Here is a 20,828-nt window from a genome sequence, read left to right as displayed (position 1 = left end):
GGACGAATCTCTCTGGTTTTAGCTGCAGGAGGGGTGTCGGTGGATGGATGAGGATTCGAAGAAGACACAGTTACCCCCAGTAGACTTAGGAGCTTACACATCAGTACCACCTTTTTCTAATCCAGAGCAGGCCAGTTCTAGTTCGCTTCAAGCCTGCTGGTTGGTCGATCCCAGCTACGTCATAGACCCTCCCCTTCACGCTGATTGGTCTATTTCATTCGTTAGCGACGCCTAGTGATAGCTGGCCTTCGCACTAATGGCATGCATTTTCGGGCGCACCTCTCTGCTGAGTGGCTGCACTGATCCAGGGCGTCATAGACCATCCCACTGCCGCCGTTATGGCAGCGGACCGCTCAATGTCAATGGCATTCCTCTCCACATAGACCGCTCCAATCGCTTATTGGTCTATTCCACTCATTGGTTACTCTCCTAAGACAGCACATAGGCGGGATATCGCCATAGGCAGCCCCAAACCCTTATTTGTCAACACGAAAAGTTGGGCAAGGTGGCACATACCGAACGCCATACAACGCAACAACGAGTACAAAGAAGGAACCAGATAAGACCGGCGCTGACTAACAACTGAAGTTTATTCCACAAACCGCTGGACAAGAAAAGCGAAAGGGACGGAAATGAGAGGGGAATGAGGGACTACAGGATGCCATGGCTAAAAAGGTCATGCGTTTAGGTAAGTCACCTCGCGCCATTGAAATTCAATAGAAGGTGCACTGACACAGCTTTCTTGTCTGTTATGGATTGTGAGAGCCTCGTATATCTCTCTGGTGCGCTGGTCCCTGTATTTGGCAATCTCCATAGTGCCACGTAGTGCTCCCATAGCCACGGGCTGTGCAGTGGAGTGTGAGATTTCTTTCTGCCCCTGATGAATGGATCGATGGAATCAGCCACTCTATGACCACTATGGGTTTTCTCGATCATGTGCTCAATACATGTTGAAATCGTTCTTTATTTCTTTTGAGTGTCGAAGTGGAATGGAGCGGAGCAGACCATCTGTTAGAGGTGACAAAATCTAGTTTCGGTAGATCTGCACAAGTGTGGGGCGCCATCAGGGTAGGAGAAGTGTGCACCATCGGGTTGATGCTCAGGTGGGTAACCCAGTTCAGGCATGCCCTGACGAGAAAGGCGACAGAGCCTTGTGTGTATTAGTTGAAATTGCGTAAAGGAGCATATTGTTCACGCACTTCCAACCACCGCAATGGTCAGGATATGCGGCCATGTAGGTTTTTATATCCTGAATTGCCCTTTCACCCAACTCATTCGCTGCAGGGTGATCGGTAGTAGTAGTGCGCAGGCCAATGCACGAAGGGTGGGTGGGACTGGAAATGGGCTAAGGTATCCAATGTGCGCTCCGGAAATGTGAAAGATTGTCCAAGACCAATGAGTGGAGCAGCCAATAAGAGTTTGGGGTGATGTACGTCATATCAAGGACCATCCTATGAGCTGTCCCAGAATAGCAGCCAATAACTGATAATACCCTGGAATGGGGGGGTCAATAATCAGCCATAGAGAATGTTGTAACCCATATACCAGGAATCAGCCTATGAGCTGTCCTAGAAGAATAACCAATGAGTGGAACAGACCAATAAAGGTTTGGCGCTGCCCTGACATAACAAGATCCAGCCTATGAGCTATCCTAAAAGTAACCAATGACTGGAATAGACCACTAAGCAAATGGGGCTCTCAATGACGCTCTGAATGAGTGCAGCCGATCAGAAGAGAGGGGCGCCCAAAAATTCATGTTACTGATGTGAGCGCCAGCCCATCAGCGATCACTATGCGTGGCTAATGAGTCAAATAGACCAATCAACGTGAAGGGGAGGGTCTATGACGTAGCTGGGATTGACCAATCAGACCAATGAACTGGATCAGGACTGGCTTGCAATGTATTAGAAAGAAGTGGCTCTTGTGTGCACTGTGTCATACTACTCCCCATCCCCCAAATCTTGCAAGCGACACCCGGACCTTGCACTGCTCAAAGTTAGGAGATTCACGTCTTTTCAGCCGGGATGTTAGTTGTAAATTGTGAGCAGAGGATGGGGAATTAGGAACTGCTGTTGCTGTCAGAAATTTGAAACAGGCCAATCACGGGCTGGAACGCTTTGGAACTGGGATACCAGATTTGTGGTTCCATTTTGGGGTTGTGGGCCAAGATGTCTCCCTTTTAAGGCGATTCAGTGACTGGATCAGGAAATGCGTAACTTCCCTGAGGCAGGCAAGGGAACGCATATGGTTCCACCTTTGGGTGATGCTGCTGGGTGATGCTGGGACGCAGAAAAGACAACATTTCGCTATCGGCTATAAGATATATGTTTAGATGTATTAAGAGCCTACATTCTGAATGACACTCAGTTCTATATGTGGACTTACTGCATTGAAGAATGCACCAAAATATTCCATTAAGTTGCGTCCAAAGCTGTTCCAAATCTGTTCCGTCATGAGCTCATCACAGAGTACATAAACTCCCAGGATGTATTGCTTTGCTGTAAATACACATACAGTCATTGTTACAACCGTTTGAAGCCATTACTGAACAGTGAAAGTCACAATGTAATATACTATATGTGCCCCACAGGAAAATTTAGGGAGCATGTTGGAGAGGTCCGCAAGGTTATCGGTTCTTCAGTCTACTTTGGCTATTTTGGCTTTGGCTGCTGTGGTCACATTTCATTTATTTAGTTAGGTAATTGTATTTAACCTAATTAGTTAATGAATAAACTAGCTTAACATAGGAAATTGATCTACATACCTTTATTTTATTAAATTAATTAAACTGCAAACTGTAACACCAAAACGTTAGAGGTAATGAACGGTCAGAAAGACGTACATTCTACAGCAAAAAAAAATGTTTATACACGTGCCTAAAGGCCAACGCTAATAATTTCTAACAATGTTCTATGAGGATGTTCACAGCGCCCTTAAAAGGAGGTAAGAATTCCCATCTAGAGCTACGGAGTTACGGGTGCAAGAAGTCTAATATTGTTGTTCTGTGCTTCGTAAGTCTATTTACAAGTTCGTGTCCAATACTTCTCCTTCATAACGGGTGTAGCATTAATACAAAAACGCACTTTTTTCGAACAAGGGCGACTAGACGTACCGCCATCCAGATGTCTCTATTCATTGTTACGTCATTTGTACAATTGCAGCAACCAATCGCACGCCAACGTGGAGGTACACTTAACGTCGTCTGCTCTGGATCGGCGATCTTACTTACGCGAGTTGGTAGGATTTTGTCTAAAATGTTGGACAGAAAATGTGGGGTATTTGTTAAAGTACCTTACTTCTTTGGGAGGGCAAGCGTTAACAGGCGAACTGATCTTGGCTTCCGTTTAAGCCACAAGTTTATAAAGTTTTGCTTTGCTCCAGTTGAGCGAAATTTGTTGGTACTGGAAGTTCAAAGAACCCAACATCCGTAGCGGGACACTTCTCAACTTGAAAACCACCCACTCCACTAACCAATGCTGGAATTTTACTTTCAAGAATTATGAAAACTTACACTTGGATTCCTCCGCTGAACGTATGGCACCAATAAGGAACATCAATATAACGAAAAAGCAGAATTCTCTCATGTCTGCCGATCGTCAGGTAATAAAAGCAGCGCACAGTGCAAAGCAATAGAGCAGCTATGGGCTCAAGTGCGCCCACTCATGCGAATGCTAGCGTTAACAATGTCTCACACATGGAGATTCTGGTTAATTTTGCTTCTGAACTCTAAACTTTTACAACAGGCAATTGTGCTGTCTTCACTTCAACTCTCGCAGTGCTTCCAACAACCGAACTGCCGAATTTGCAAGAATTGCCTTTCCTTTCCTCGTTACACCAATTAAGCAACAGGGGCCCATTTAATTTAGGCAGTTGTAAGTCATTAATGTCAGTAATGTCAGTAGACTTCTCCAAAGAAATGTGGTTAATATTTCAGATACCAGTCAAATCGCTAGCAGTGGTTCGTTAATTCCGCCTTTGAAACAACAGGCATCTGAAGTGCACCTGCCAGTAACCGCAACGGCCATGCACATTATTACCGACAGCCAGCAAAAACGTTGATGGATCGCGCGTGGACGGACGGGTGAATGGGTATGTGAATGAATATATGCAGATGGTGGTTCCACAACTGTGGATACGTCAAGTTAATTAGTAAGTAAATTAATAACATAAGATAAACCTCGGAGCTTTTAGCAACCCCCCTTGGCTGCTACCTGCTCCATTTGAAAAGCTGTATTGCTATTGCAAACTTCTGAATCACAGCAGGATCTCGATTCTACACACTGAAATTCTGAACACCCTTTTCGGTGCAAATACTGTGTAATTTGGATGTAGATCGTTTTGCACACCCCTGTTACACCTTTCTAGGGACGAAAGTTTGTATGGAGTGTGTCAGGTGTGTGTATCTGTAGGTACTGGCATGAAATGGGTGAAATTCAGCAAAACGTTTAGCATTCTCGTGGGATATGAATGCCGAATAAGCCAGAGTCCTAATTTCGCTAAAAGTCCAGACGCTCGCAAGACAAGCAATGTATATAGTATCTGTTTTCTCTTAGAAAGGAAATAAGCATGGTGTGACGGGTACACACAGCAATCTAGCTTCTGGTGGAGTTGTCCTGCAGAACGTAGGCATGAGTTGCATTCTGTCTATAAGGGCTGGCCTTTATAGACAGGTTCCTTACTTGATGACAATACATACTACTGCATTTCGAAATGAGCCTTTGGTTCATTATCCCATTTATGTGATGTTCAAACGTATCATTAAATTTGAGAGCGTATATTTTTACCGAAATGTACATCGATTTACCAGACCGTATGACGACTCTTCTAGAAGGAAAGTACCTGGGAATATGATCAGATCTAAGTGAGCGTCTCTTCTACGTAAAGACCGAAATGTGTTGAGCAACTGAAAATTCTTCTGGTTGCTTTTCAGTTCTGTTTCAAAGCATACCCCTATGCACGACTGAGTGAACATAGCCACATGTCTGCACACATGCCAGACGCGTTCCATTAATTGCAGCTCATCGTAGCCGTGCAGCTCGGTGCAGGGCCCGTCGTGCTTGCAAATCCGACCGATGGATCTGTGTTCGGTTCATCGATTAATTTGGGTTTAGCACGTAGAGCGATACGTGTCTTCAGCTGGACAACATCTTATGATGTCCCCCAACATCTTCGAACACCGTTGTTTCAGTGGCGGCAGTGTTCTCCCTCTGAGGCTACACAATGTTTTGTTCACATTCAAGTGTGCTAACGAAGAAGTGTGACTTCCCAGAGGTACAGCGTTCTCATTCTGCAACACTATGTGGGACTATGCACGTATTATACGTTCGTTCTATATATCACATCACCATCACAATTTACGATCGTCATTCTCCTCCTAGAAATCTGGACCTCAGGGCAGAGCCAGATGCAAGGGTGGGAGATACTACCTGAAAGACTTTTGATCACCTTCTGCAGAATATGCTCAAACGGCGTACTTCACGACTGTTTGTGGCGGGACAAAACACAGCATACTAAAACAGCTCTGTATCCCGAAACAAGTGTCCTCTTTCATCGAAAATGGCTGCTCGATGTCGAAATATACGAACTTCTGGTGGTAGTCAGAGCGAACATCCGACCTTTCGTGGATATCCATGACTGTTAGGTAAGCAGATGTGCCATCACCGGCTGCTAAATATGTCGGCCAGTGTAGGACTACGTTACCCGAAGTTGAAATCCTGCAATGGCCATCTCACTCCTCGTGCATGGGAAACCCACTACTTGGAACAGATACAGTAATACCCAGCGTCTTTGGGTAGACATCGTTAACAGAACATTTCCATACCACCAAGAGAGTTTGAGAGTGCCACAAAATTCCGCATGCAGAGATGCGGAATTCTGTGGCACTCTCAAATTTGACTTTTGATGAACCTATACTGAGTGTCTCAGACCAAGAGCAGTAAGAAACACAGGCGTTACCTTGTTGCAGAGTTCATACACCACGCAACTCGTCACTTGACTGTTGTTTTTGTGCATAATCGGATTATACTTAGACAGCTCGCCATCCGTTTTGTTTCAGAGGCGAGGAGTACCCTCGAATTCGCAGAAGTTCGCGCGACAAGCAATATAGTATTTGTTTTCTCTTGGAAAGGGAATGCTAGTACCTTTTGAAGGTTTTTGAACTGTGAGCTTTTCCATTTCTCTGTTTGCTTTATTTAAACCACCGCGCTCTCTGTCCGTTATGGGAATTACCAGAAAAGGATACAGTGGGGCAACAGGGAATGAAATAGTTATGTGGTGGCCACTCTCTATAGTTACGGGTCCGTTAATGGTGCCGACGCCAGCCCCCTACACACACACACACACAACTCTCGCAAAATGTTTCAAAATATGATTTGAAGATGATAAAAGCAACTTCAAGCTCCCAATAAACATCCATGCGTCGTCTCGATCTCAAAGCTGTCAATATCCCACGGACGTCTACTGTACATTTGTGGGATGTTCGTGGAATGTGCAACAGGGGAAGATTTTTTTGTCCCCTGGACGTACAGATGATGTCTATGGGATTTGTGGCGTGTTCCCTGGGACGTTTCAACCTCCGAGTCAGGATATGACATGGATGTTCAGGGGACGTCTCTGGTTTGCTGGGTACTTGGCCCACTGTAATTTTGACACCTGCCCTAGAAATATTTGCAAATCTTCACCAGCGTGAATTGAAAACGCTCTGCATTCCTTTCAGGTGCATACAGCAGACACGTGCACCGGGTCCACTGGGCGTTTTTCCAAGATAAATGATAAGCTCCATTTACATTCCATAATATATCAATCGTTTATGGCCCTACCGCAATTCGCCCGAGTTACTTTTTGTCGGTACATATACCGGAAACATTCTCGCAGTACCGAAATCGAACTTTTGCATAATTTTCACTTTAGTTTGAAACCGAAACTTTAACATTCACGTCATATCCCTCCCTCTCTGTCGGACGCAAGCCCCTACTGGCGATGCATGTGCTCTACTGTGCCCCCTCTGTATACTACTGCCCATCTGCCCTACTGCATGTACACCCTTTGTTCACACTCATTTCCGTGCCATATTTTTATCCGGCGAGCTCTCTCCACACACACTTTCTCTGCCACGGACGGACCTACATGGCTGCTGACGATGGTTGGTCCTATAAAGTTTCCGCTTTAATAGAAATGCTACGATGTAAAAAGCTCAAAAATAATACGCCGTCAGAACCCCCACATTCACTGACGGATGGCTCCCTTCAATATCTTCACCTTGAGCAATGGAGGCGGTGATTGTATTACTTACATCCAACACTTCGCGAATAGCGGCCAAGCAGTGAGCACTATAACGATCAGTTTCCACTCTTTCTTTTTTTTGACACAGACTTTCGCTTCGCTCACGTTCAAATAGCCTAGAACTGCTGTAAGACATGAGGAGCTAAGCAACACAGGAACATCGTTTTATGGCGGATATGAGCACTCCGAACCTCTCTACCCAACTGAGGCCGTGACGTCACACTGACTGACGCCCCATCAGAATGTGTCAATTGCGCGACTGTAAATTTTAAGCAGTTTATTTTAGAGCGTGGATCACAATCTGTTATTTTTCAATACTACATTTTGCAACCAGGGTCCCGATAATCAAACTAACAAACAATCAGAACGGACCAGTAACAGTATGTCTGTCATTCATGGTTTCTTGCACTTAGCGGACGCAAGTGATTCACGGAAAATACTCCTTTATGCATTAAGCATATACAAGAGAATGTATACACGGATTTGTAACTCTTCAAGTCAAGACTTCAGCAAGCGTCTTCAACAGCAATAACAACAACAACAACAACAATTATATTTTGACGATCAAGTGGGGAGGTTTTCCGCTCGGACTGGAACGCTACCCCATAGCTAGGGGTCTAATATGAGCGACTTAAGGGAACGAGGACGATTTGCAGGCAGACGGTATACTAGTGTTGGGTCTACACTTCGCACAGGGGACCTGGTTGGAATGTCGCGTCGCCTCTGTACTGTACTGTCCAGGGATCAGACGAATGTCTGTGGAGGGATCTTCTCTCTCCTGTCGAATGTGTAATGGGCGTAAAGTATAAAGGCCGTTGTTGACGTGCCGCGTCGGCCTCGTGGTTCGTGTCTTGCTTGTTTGGAGAACAAATAAAGTAACATGCGCCATTGCTTAAACATTTTATTTCGGAGCAAGTATCGTTCTTGCTCACATTGTGCGTTCTTCATTCGATTTTGATAGCCTTCTGATGTGTTTCCTTTGTGTGCTGTCTGGCTATCCTGCGAGGTCACTATGCCAACAAGCGCCGTTGACACAAATCTGTTAAAATGTTACGAAATGTTAGTTACCAACACAGTATATTAAAATATGCTACCAGGCTGTCATTCCCCCAAGGAGTAATTTTGACCAAGGTACCCTAGCCTTACCATTACACAGAAGCGGAAAGAAGGCAAAGTTGTGTCAGTCCAAACACATTCGCAGCAAACCACTATGTTAAGTCGTTGTCGGATATTATTCTTTTTGCGATGAAATCAGGCGCCTTTGGAATATCTCCACTGTTCGAACAGTTTTTAGCGAACTGTGAAAACTATACCTTGAACTTTAAGCAGGCCTGGGCCCTTCGGTTATTAAACTGTTTCTCGATAATCCTGACAAAGTTATAGTTTGATGACATGCGTTAAGTAGACAACATTTTCACGAACTTCGCAGAGCACTTCGATAAATTCCTCACGATAAAAAACTGCTAATATTCTACTGCAAAACTGGATGAAAAAATGCACGTCGTACCATAATGCTATAGTGTTTCATGAAAAGAACTCCTATGTTACCTTTACCAACTCTGGAATATCCTCACGCGAACATAAAAACTCATGCTCAGTATTAAAGTTATTGTAAATATATTGGAAAGACTCGACAGGCATAGCAAAACTATGTGAGTATTGAGATGCCGCTGAGAAAAATATAACTTATTTTTTTATGTATGCAAACACTGAAGACATCGCAGGTGAGGATGTAGAACTTCTCCTTGAAAACAAACTTCCTCTCTGCTATAAATGATTGCAATATAATTGTCCAGTTTCACCTCGTGTAGCATAACACTTGTGCGTTGTGCTACCTGTTGGTTCACATTGTTTGCTAAAATATCACTACATACTAAAAATATTTGTTTTATTTGCTCGATAAGGGTCTCTGTACCCAAGATATGTGAACATTACGCGCTTCCATTCACTTCCCAAAAACAACAACAACGTTAATTTAAAGATGATGATTGCGGACTTTCATCGCCGGCGACGATTTTTTGGGAAATTTTGGGATAACACAGCGTGAGATACGTGAATTGCAATGGCATCAGTTCTGCGGGATTCTAAAGCTCGTCATTTTATCCTTTTTTTTTTTTGTTGTTGTTGTGTTGTTATTGTTGCCTGTTCCTTTGCTGTAATGACCCTATATGAAGGTAACAGTACGTCAGAATACACGCAAAGCAGGAATGTATTGTAGGCACTCACCCCGTTTGGCACTCCGTTAGCATGGCAACGATAACCGTCGAGGGCGCCAATGGTGTACATCTTGAACATATTCCTTCTCCAAGAGCCTATCGACCCGTAGCAACAACGTACCTGGCACATGCCTGCTGCTGGATAGCCACTTAGGCTCCATTTTTTGTCCTACGATGTAGAAAATAAAACCCCATAACAACGTCATCTTGTAGGTGATTTCCCTACTTACCTAAGCTGCTATGATAATAGTAAAGTTATCTACTCAATAAGGACAGAAACAACATTTCAGGTACAGCATGGGCGCATTTACCTGGCGTGTTCAATCGTGCAAAGCTCTCGCACTGATGACACCGTATTCCTTATAAACTATGGGTAGTATTCCTTATAAACTATAAGTATGAGTAGTTACATATAGTGTACTTTCCATCATACCTAATACGTCGAACAGGTGCTCTGCTTGCTTTACTTCAACATTCTGCTCCGTCTAAGTATGAAAAGCTCGAACGTCACCTGACAACTGTACAGTTCGTGTATTTGTTGTTGTATCAAGAAAAACAGGAAAGTATTGTGCCGGTCATCATTCATTGAAACGCTGGAAGCAGCGGCATGTTATCACCTATACATATTTTCATCCAACTTTGACAGAAATGTTTCCTCTCAATGGAACGTCGTCGTCGCCCTAAATCCTTAAATCATAGGCGCCGACTGCGGGGGGGCGCGGGGGCCCTTGCCCCCCCGGAACATGTACTAGGGGGGGCGCCGCCTCCCCCAGGAAGTCCCGCTAAGAGGCTGACAACAACCTTTGGGGCTCGGCGCGCCCGGGTCAAAAGAGCGAAGAGGCACCAACCCAAAAATGCATCTTGCAATTTGTAAATATGTATCCGCCCACCATACTCATTATCACAGTAGAAGGTGAGGCGAAGAAACACACAGGATGACACAACACATAGCCTGAATTTCGCCCAAAGCAATCAGATCAATGAAACGAAGCAGTCGAAAAGGTACCAGCAGCTGCCAGTGAGGTGTAACGGTAGGATCTTCGGAACCATCTTCGTTGGGAGCGGGTTCAACTCCCGCTGCTCTATTTCATTGACCATATTCATTATATTGCGCGCATTTCGGGTACACCGAGGATTCAATACATTTTGTTCTTTTTGCACTCAGTTTTCGAAGGCGTAATGCCTTCAGTTGTGCACATGTGCGCTGTTTACGTTCTCTGTTTTTTTCTTTTGTTTTGTTTTTTCTGTTCTTCCTTACTCCTCTTATTTCTATACCAGTTCTGCATACATCATAGGATCCCGCCAGAGTGTGTGATTCCTCAGCTTTAGTTTTGTGTTCTTCATTTTTCTTTTCCTTTTCTTTCCTTCTTTTTGTTTCCTTATTTTCTTTGCCTCTTTTGACTTCCCTCTTTCACTTGTTTTTTTGGAATAACAAGCCAATCCATCTGGCTTACCTTCCCTTTGTTTTTTTTTTCTTAATAAACATATCGCCCCGCCCCCCGCCAGAGTACTTACTTCGCGGTACGCCCTTGCCCCCCCTGGGAAAATGAAAACTCTCCGCCTCTGCCTTAAATGCTCCCCAATATGGTTATGGCAGCGCATCCACATATGGCACATATAGCTGCAATGGTTATGGCAGCACATCCGGTCCCCTACAGGACCAGTGTATACTGTTTTTCTTTCAACACTGCGGCACCCTGTAACTATGTGTGAGAAGATAAGCCAAACCCCAGTAAGAGTGTTTGGTGGCTTATAATGCATGCAGTTATTAGTGCTGAGTACTTTCATGCCTACTGTGAACAATACGCTTTCGCTATTTCCAAGGAAGGAACGATCTATCTCTGAATTTTTAATGCGTTATCATTAGAAGGCTCATGTCAAAGGAAAAACGACGGTGTCGGTGTGCGGACAGACGAGAAGGAAAAACGAGAGGGGAAGACGACAAAAGACGAGGAAAAAGATACTATCACAGGAGCTGCTTGAACGAAAACAACGAAGACAGCGGGAAGTGACACGCGAGTTATGTCATCCTTAGGCTCAGACTGCGACCGCGAGTTTGGACTCTCAGAGTCTGCGATGGATTCTTATATGCTCGTCCAAATCAAGAGCTTCTCCTGCATCACCGGAGCCAAACGTCCTGGGAACCAAAAGGCCGGAGTTGCCATCTGCGCTAACGATGGCATCAGCGTTACGCCACGAGAGATTCGAGGCAACGTTCGTGAATACGGTGAGTCCTGTGCCGTACGCCTTCCCACAGATCTCAACGCCGTTACTGCGTACCTACAGCGTGGGATTACACACAGGCAAGCGGCAACCGCTGTAAGCCACATGATGGACTCCATTGTGCTTACTCTGGAGTGGGTCGTCATGGTACGAGACTTCAACAAAGGCGGTGTGAAAGACTTCCAGTTCGCCTTATATATGCGTACTCTGTGTTTTGTACGTTCCTTCGTACGTTTCCCCAAATGTTTCATCTTCACTGACCGAGAAACGTGCGTGGACCACCTATCCCAAACGACGACGCTTAATCGTTTCACACGTTCAACATATCGAGCAACTACCGAAACGAGCAACTTTATCGACGCTTTGCGTGGTCGCAATCTGTGGTCCTCGTGAAGCTTCTTCTTTGTGGTTATTTTGCACGTTGCGAGCGCTCACGTGTTGTGATGTCACCGCCCTGAGCGAAGAGCAGGCTGGCAGCGAGGCTGCATCTTCTCTGACCAATAGGACTGTTTCATTTGTTCCGATAGCTCGCATTCTCGTGCTCTCATACATGCTCATTGCGTTCCAATGTTCGTTCCCACACTCTTAAAAATGAACTTCACCACATAGCACGCTCCTAGCCAACCATCATCCCGAATGACAACGTTCTCGCCCCTGATTTGTTGAAAACGGGAGGCGGAGCCTATTTTGGGTTCATTATGCACAGCACAGAATAGGCTCCGCCTCCCGTTTTCAACAAATCAGGGGCGAGAACGTTGTCATTCGGGATGATGGTTGGCTAGGAGCGTGCTATGTGGTGAAGTTCATTTTTAAGAGTGCAGGCTCGTTCGTCATCTTCTTTTTCTTCCCGTCTCAATATACCGGGTGTTTCAGTTAAATCCCTGGGCTAAATAATTCGCGAACCGGTGCACCAATCGAATCACTTTCTTTTTTACAAGTATCTGTCCAATATCACCTACAAGATGCGGACCGCGTGAATGAGCGGGAGGCGCTCATTATTTAAATAAAATTTCAAATGAGTTTCGTGAAAAAAGCTAACTTCTAAAGCAGGGCGCCGTCGGCATTAAAATGGGTACTACCCCTTCTGGGACCTTCAGTAGATACCTTTTAGAGAAAAATCTGCAACCGAAGCGGGTCATTTGTTGCAGTAATTAATTGGTTTCGGTTTACATATTTTTGTCGCGGCTGGTCGCGGTGAAGCGCAAAAGGACGCTCTTTCACTCCCATGTCCACCAATGAATTACGTCCTTACATCAATGAATTACACCAATGAATTACGTCCTTTTGCGCTTCGCCGCGACCACCCGCGACAAAGATACGTAAACCGAAACTAATTAATTACTGCAACAAATGACCCACTTCGGTGGCAGATTTTTCTCTAAAAGGTGTCCACTGAAGGTCCCAAAAGGGGTAGTACCCATTTTAATGCTGACGGCGCCCTACTTTAGAAGTTAGCTTTTTTCACGAAACTCAATTGAATTTTTATTTAAATAATGAGCGCCTCCCGCTCATTCACGCTGTACGCATCTTGTAGGCGGTATTGGACAGATACTTGTAAAAAAGAAAGTTATTCGATTGGTACACCGGTTCGCGAATTATTTAGCCCGGGGATTTAACTGAAACACCCGGTATGGCTCGCTAGTCGTGTGAAAATAATTAACAAACATGTACATCGCTGTAAGGATAATCATCGAGCTATACGCAAAACATTGTAAATCATTTTCCTACCCTGACCATGGTGTCGGGTGAGAATGTCTTAAGTATGACACGAGAACTAGTGTGTGCTGAGTTCTAGTTCACGTGGGAGTCCGAGACCAGAAAGGAAAGACGTAGTGGTATCAGAAGTATCAAAAGAAGAAAGAGGAGGAGGCTGCTCGTTCTCCTCAACGTGTACACTCATTTCATTAACTTTATGTAACTTTTTCTTCAAGCATGGAAGTACAACGCGCAGCGAGTCAGGCTTCATAAACAGTGCGAACAGCATGTCTTCCCGGACGGAACAACTTTACAAAATCTATCTGGTCCAGTTGAAAGGCATCCTGCCTGACACCTAAATTAAAATAAATTCGCAGTGCAACAGTTTTCTAGTGAGCTTGAACAGAACGTCAGTGAACTGTTTTAATTCCATGTTAGCAGTGCGAAGCAAGATAATGTTATGAAACTATTCAAGACAATCGACCTCAGGAAATCCACAGAATCATTTGCTCTTCCTTTCATTGCTACATCAACACTATGTCCTCAACGTACTATTAAAGAGAACAATTCGAACACTACTATATGCATCCATTTCGCCTTTGTTGTTCATCACAACACCCGTAGCTATCAAGACGGAGTGAAGTACACGGTCACAAGTCCTCACAAACGGTGCGGAGAGCGTTTCTTGGCGGACGGAATAACTTTACAGAATCTGTCTCGTCCAGTTGAAAGGCATCCTGACGCCATCACGTCCATGGGGCACAATTAGCTGCTTGTGTGATCGCCCAAGCGAAGAATCACTCCGCCATCTTTCTTGGGCAGCTTCAACGTCAGCATGTCGTTACGAATAACGAAACGAAGAAACTTATCGACGCCGTGCTGTGGCACAATCCTTGCTCCTCGTTTAGCTTCTTCGTTGAGGCTATCGTGCTCGTAACGAGCCGTTACGTGTTGTGATGTCACCGCCCTGAACGAACTACAGCTGCCAACGAGGCTGTAATCTTGTCGGCCAATGAGGTTGTTTAATTTTGTTTGGATAGCTCGCATGGTTTGTCTATGGCTTGTCGTTGTCACTTCTTCGTCTTCTTTCTCGTCTTCATCTGCATCTTCTCGAGAATATCTCACAGCCCTCATGTAACCACTGGTGTAAATAGATGAAAGGGGGAGCATGTCATTTCGTACACAGTCGTGGAGCAATACATGTTCGTTTCTGCAGAAATTCCATTTCTGCAAATCTCCAAATGAAGATTTTTCACATTCTAACGAGTGGGTAGACCCACTCGTTAGGCAAACTATCTAATTTGATCGTAACTGGACCGAGAGATTACGCCTCTGTCACTTTAACGAAAAGAGCGCGTCATACACTCTAAATCGTTTCACACCTTTAAAGGTGTAAAATAGGTGTATTAACAACGATCACACCCCTTTCACACCCTACAACTTTGTTTTGGAAGTTCCTGAGGGTGTAACAATGGTGTGCTACACCCTCAGGTGAAATATATGGTGATAGTGTATCGCCTGGGTGTAGAAAGGGAGTACGTTTGTTTTCGTTCACATGAACAAAAGTAAATATATACAACAACAGGGAGGAGGAAGTTACATTACAAAAGTGCATGCCCTGGATTTACAACACGTCTACCATCTGGTACTGCATGCAGATTTAGAAGATCTGTTGAGATAGTGCTTAAATTTCTTAAAACATTGCAAGACAGAACAAATACATGATAGTGCTCATCATACTCAACTGTAGTTAATGTTTGTATGAGAAAAATTGTATCAGAGTTAATAACATATATGCCTGCAATCTCAATGAACACGGGTAAGTTTTCCTCGGAAGATTCTTTGGCAAGCCAATAGCAAATGCGTTATCATTATCAACTGCACTTTTCACATAGACTACAGATTCTGCGTGAATCATGAATGTAACTCTTAATTGCTCCTGGGGCATGTTGAAGTAGTATCTCCTTGGAACCATTAGTAGATGTGGCATTTCTCATGAAGGGCTGCAACCACACATACATTTGATAAAATTGATGTCTTCTGGCTAATGAAAGGGTTATGTTCTTAAAATGTTTTTTTTTTCTAGCAACATTTAAAATGCTGGTGTTTCCCTTCGAAACGCGGACAACCATACAGACAGGAAAGGACCAAACATCTTGATGAGTCGCCGATAATGAACAACGTAATGCATTTTACAGGGGTTAGATATCTGTGGGTACAACACTGCAAAGCCTTGAAGAAATATGCAGCGAATAAATGCAGCGTTCTAAGTAATGAACATGCATATGGAGGAGGTGCCTGCTCATGAGAAGGTCTACAGTTTCACGAAAAGCTATATACAGCTGTCATGCTTCATTGCCATGCACAGCTGCCACGCCATACATGATTGTCAGTATGTCGGCTGTGCATGTTTACACACATATTTAGTCACCTTGATGTGCATACATATATGGACCTCAATGTGATTATACGCAATATGCTGGTAATTGTGAAAACACAGTTACCAGCATATTGCCACAAACCCAACAGTTTATTCGGCGTTACACCCTCTACACCCCAATTGCCATGAGGGTGTTACAATACACCTTAAAAGGTGTGCGCCATGAACATTGTGATTTACACCCTTTAAGGTGTAAAACGATTTAGAGTGTACACCACGTGCTCGAGCTCCCGAGTGTCTCGCGCCTCGTTAGATCATGAGCCATGTAGGCGATGAAGCCTGTGAGCACGTGAACACATTCGTTAGGCAGACGACACCGTCTGTCGTTACGCGAGCAAAAAAGCGCGTCACGTGAAACGTGTCACGTGTTCGTGTTAACGAGAGCTCCGCCCATCGTTGGCTCGCGAACGATGGAAGTGATTAAGCCCCAGGTCGCTACTTAGGGTGGCGCAAACCTTCAAAAAACTTTATCTCTGAATTTTTTGCCTACAGTTTTCGTTGGTATAATGCGGGAAGCTTTTATTTTCACAATGTGGGGAAGCCTCCGTAAATGGGGCTTAACGCCGGGGGGAGGGGGCCGTTGACTTGAAGGCTTGAATGTCTCCATTAGCGTAGTGCGCTCGCAGTTATCGCGAATCGCGGAAGAACGCTTTTTAAAATCATTATTTGAGATAAAAAAAATACCAACTTCCTCATTACCAACACCCGCAGACAACTGACGCCCCTCGAGAACGTAGCTGTTCAGTAGAGTGAAGGTTCATCTGAAGAAGTGAACAAGAAGTGTTCACCTTGGAGCAAGAAGAGATTCAGTAGAATTGACTTACTGTGCATTCTGCTATGTTGAGTTCTCCGTTGAATTCGCGAGCGCAGTACTTGTCTGGGTTAAACAGATGAGCAGGAAGTTTTTTTGGGGTTTTTTGAGGTTGAGGTTTTGAGTTCTTTGGCAAGCACTCTCGCTTGGATTCGTTCCTATAGAGAACGACATGGTGTTCAACTGCATTCGTCGGTCTAACTCCAATAACTAAACCCAATAATTGACTCCATTAACGCTGACAACGCGCACATTCTCTTCTATAATTCTCTTCCATAGAGTGGCCATCTTGGGATCTTGGGCAATTGGTTATCCTCAAGCGCTGAAGCAGGACAGATGCTCATTCAATTTGTCAGAAACTTGTTATGTCGTGAGTTGACTTTATTTGTCGTTCGTCCCGACATAGCTACACAGACCACGCATGACGAAGGATTATAATTTTCGGTTACATGATGTGTTTCTGACCACGGCATTTCCGTCCTTGGGCACGGTTGACGTTTTTGCTCATAGGCACAAAATGATCCCGGTCCCAAGTAGGTTAATAGTGTATACGTATTTAAAACCATCGGGGTTTTTTTTGTTTCTTTTTTTTTTTTTTTTTTTCAGAGTGTTTCTATTGGGTCAATGGTATGTTGTCTTCGGCGAACTTTTGCCAGTGGAAAAGCTTTGATCAATTCTCTGCAGCGGTAAATTGAGCAATGAATAAATGGAACACAATTTTCAAAAAAGTGGGCTAACGCTGTACTCTGTACCGTGTTTACGTAATTTACATAACGTAATATGTAATGTAGATTTATGGTAGTAGCTTTTTGAGCAACGACAAAAAAGAAGCGGGCTGTTGCGAGAGGGCTGAGCATTTTTCTGACTTCAGCACTTAATGGATGAGTATTTGACCGTTGAGCATTTGCCTCCTGAGCAATTGTCAGTGAGCAATTCTTCACGCCCCCACCCATCGTGTTCTCCAGCTATAAGCCAAATTTGAAATATTCGCGATATATGCTTGTCGTTTCTCCCTCCTATGATTACGTTATTCTCAGTAAAGGAGAAATATAATGCGTGTAAAAACATGTCGCGTGAAAACACTTACCCTAGCGACGTCATCAGATCACGTAATGTGCATTCTGACATCCTGTAGTTTTCCTTTTGGGTTTCCTTTTTCTCTATATCTCCCATGAGCATGCCAGAGCTGTATAGGCAGTTCTCCGGCGTCTCCCTGTAGTCATAATTTGCGCCCAAGCTGTAAATATGATTGTGATGTGGTGCTTTACAAGATTCTGCCTCAAGCAAGTCACGGCCCCACATGTGTTCCGTTCTGAAATTGTGTGAACCTCCACATTTTTCTTTCTGTGCTTTAGGCGTAGCTTATATGTGTGAATCTTATGCAACTTGCTCTGTGCTATGCAAAAGTTATTGGAAAAAAAGTATTGAACGTGATAAACAAGCAATTTGGCCTAACTCTGCTACGTAAGTAACAGTTGAGGCTTTTATGCGCTACATTAGCTATATACAAGGCTTGTATGCTACGGCTATTTGCTCTTATAGGTTACAACTCGTGTAGCTTCAACTGTTTTCTGTATACTAATACTGAACTTACTAGTAGTTAACATATACGAGAGAATTGAAACTGCTCAATACTTGTGGTGGTTTGTTTAATGAACAGTGTATACTTACAGGCGTGCAAGCCTTCTTGCTGTGGACGTAACACCCGCAAAGAGTCCGTTATCCTGTGTTATCACAATCTTATTTCCAGTGCATATTCCTCCGCGCTTTGGGTTTTCTAGTGGCCGAGCACAAGAAAGAGAAGATAAAAAAAATAATTGTTGTCACAACATCACGAAGTGCACATTTTGCGACCGCCGTAACACAATAATACCCCTGTCACACGGCGTACTGAATGACATTCCCAGCGAATGACAGTGGCGCCGAATGTCATTCGCTTGTATTGCATCGAGCTACACGAAGAAACAGAATGTCATTCGCAAATGATGTCTCTGTCGATAATTAAGGCTCCAGGGCCGAATATATGAAGCATTATACGGGTCTATTCGTTACATTTTTATTTCTTTTTCTCGAAACTAGCGAAGCATTAGATTATTTTACAAAAGCGTTGCGTTGTCAACGACGCTCAGTTGCCTAAGTACCACAAGCAAAGACAAGTAAGAAGCCTATCAGCACCGTACTTGGGAACGTGGCGACTGGGAACGAGGGTAGTGCTCCGAAAAACAGTGTCAAGCCTTCCTTCCTTCGTGTCAAAAGTTATCAAATTCGTGATAAAATATTGAGCACAACTTTTCACTCGTGTTCGATTCCTTCAGGTGGTTTATCATTGTCGTTTTTGCTACCTCTCTACTGCGAGGGTACGCAGTCGGTGCGAGAGGGAAGAGCGAATGAGTTCCCCGACATTCGCTGGGCGAATGCCATTCGCATGGATTGCCATTTGGTTTCATCGTGTGACACGGAACGAATGTCATTCAGTACGAAAGTCATTCGCTGAGAATGACATTCAGTTTGCCGTGCGACAGGGGTATAAGAGCAACCAATTATTTCGACATCAGCGAGCGCTTGCCCTGCTGCGTAAGGTGCAATACGGAGCTCACCATGTACAGCCACATACTTTTTGTCCTTGTAATCGTGACCCACAAGTTGTACGACTAGTGTCGCCCTGAAAAAAAAAAAAAAACGCACATTCCTTTTCAGGGCGCAATGTTTGTGGTACACATCATTTGGCTAAAAAGATATATGGGAAAATATAAGGTAATGCATGCCCTTCCTACTAACGTGCGGTACCCGACACAAGGAGAGAGACAGCACACAAAAAAATTCTCAAACACAACACATCACTTGTGCTGTGTTTGAGAATTTCTCGCGCCCGATTTCTCCTTTCAACACCCCCTGTTGCATCACTTAGAGGAAGAGGACGGGCCACCATGTGTATGGGATCAGAATGAGCGCGCGGCTCCTGGCTCGGGTTTTCGGTTCTTTTAACTTGTTGATTAGAGGTTGCTGGAGTCGGGCACCGTGAGCTTCGGTTCGTCTGGCTCATTTACGTATCCCATTTTGGTGCCGTAACCTGGGATCGGACCAGGCACGTTTAGCAGGGTGCGAAGCAAATTCTGGGTTCTGCGTGGACGGTAAACCACACAACGTGCCCAACGCTCATACTTGACCTGCCGAAAACTAAGGCCCAGTGATTTATCCAGACCCTCCCTGCACCACCGTAACACCTACCAAATCTAAAGAACACCCCCCCACCAAAAAAAAAATCTTGAGATTGCACAATATTTCGTCAAAAGTATGTAAATACACCCCCTCGCGGAGCCCATCACACTTCAAGGATGAAATTCTGGGTAAACTACTCCTAAGGGCACACCTTGAAACAGCTACGGTGCCGCCCCTACCTCGGGAGCGCAGAACGCCAACAAATCCTTTCACAGCTGTCGGCATGGACTTCGCTGAACCGCTGTTCGTTCATCTTCTCCCAAGACGTACATCGACCTCCTCACGTGCGGCGTCACAAGGGCTGTCCACCTCGAACTTGTGTCTTGTATGAGCGTTCCCGATTTCTTAATTGCCATCCGACGATTCGTCTCTAGGCGCGGGGGTACCAGCCCTCATTTTTTCCTACAATGCTCGGACCTTTCGCAAGTGCTCGTCCTCCTCTCCCTGGTCGGTGGAAGGGATGTCCTGGACTTTGCCGCCCAGTATCGCATCGCCTGGCGATTCATTGTCGAGCGAGCTCCTTTGTGGGGAGGCTGGTGGGAACGGCTTATACGAACTGTGAAGGAAGCCCTAAGACGTTGCCCTGGCAGAAAGCGCCTCACCGTTGAAGAGTTGACAACCACACTCTGTGAAGTACGAGTAGAAGCGATCGTCAATTCCCGTCCGCTCACGCACGTCGGAACTGATCGCTGGAGTCGGCCGTGCACCGTGAGCTTCAGTCCGTCTGGCTCATTTACACATCTGCTGTATCATACAACAAACCTGGCAGGTTTGTGTGAACTCCAGTTCATGAAGTATGGATAGAGAAGAAAAGGTACCAAGCCCCAACTGGACTAAAGCTGCACCAGCGACATAGAAATGAGCTTTAATGTCAAACGTCACCAGGTCTACAGTCTACACCAGTCTAGAAATGTAGCCCACCTAGCAGTGCCTATCTAGCAAA

The 20,828-nt window shown here is 44.7% G+C and overlaps 2 protein-coding genes across 2 annotated transcripts in view; both read right to left on the bottom strand.

Annotated features, from left to right (window-relative positions):
* Nucleotides 1-3,807, bottom strand: part of LOC135400647 (uncharacterized) — a 28,913-nt gene extending 25,106 nt beyond the window's left edge. Inside the window, exons 1-2 of the mRNA XM_064632477.1 lie at nucleotides 3,512-3,807; nucleotides 2,386-2,498 (exon numbers count right to left, since the gene is read on the bottom strand). Of these exons, the coding sequence (XP_064488547.1) occupies nucleotides 2,386-2,498; nucleotides 3,512-3,584 (186 nt within the window). The 5' untranslated portion in view covers nucleotides 3,585-3,807. The remainder of the gene's footprint in view (nucleotides 1-2,385; nucleotides 2,499-3,511) is intronic.
* Nucleotides 3,808-8,169: 4,362 nt separating this feature from the next.
* Nucleotides 8,170-20,828, bottom strand: part of LOC135401568 (uncharacterized) — a 44,187-nt gene continuing 31,528 nt past the window's right edge. The window contains exons 5-10 of the mRNA XM_064634042.1: nucleotides 19,264-19,328; nucleotides 18,338-18,443; nucleotides 17,754-17,903; nucleotides 16,680-16,824; nucleotides 9,508-9,666; nucleotides 8,170-8,320 (exon numbers count right to left, since the gene is read on the bottom strand). Coding sequence (XP_064490112.1) covers nucleotides 8,276-8,320; nucleotides 9,508-9,666; nucleotides 16,680-16,824; nucleotides 17,754-17,903; nucleotides 18,338-18,443; nucleotides 19,264-19,328 — 670 coding nt within the window. The 3' untranslated portion in view covers nucleotides 8,170-8,275. The remainder of the gene's footprint in view (nucleotides 8,321-9,507; nucleotides 9,667-16,679; nucleotides 16,825-17,753; nucleotides 17,904-18,337; nucleotides 18,444-19,263; nucleotides 19,329-20,828) is intronic.

Source organism: Ornithodoros turicata, chromosome 7 (assembly GCF_037126465.1).
Source record: "Ornithodoros turicata isolate Travis chromosome 7, ASM3712646v1, whole genome shotgun sequence".
Taxonomy (NCBI): domain Eukaryota; kingdom Metazoa; phylum Arthropoda; class Arachnida; order Ixodida; family Argasidae; genus Ornithodoros; species Ornithodoros turicata.
This window is presented reverse-complemented; position numbering and strand designations above follow the sequence as displayed.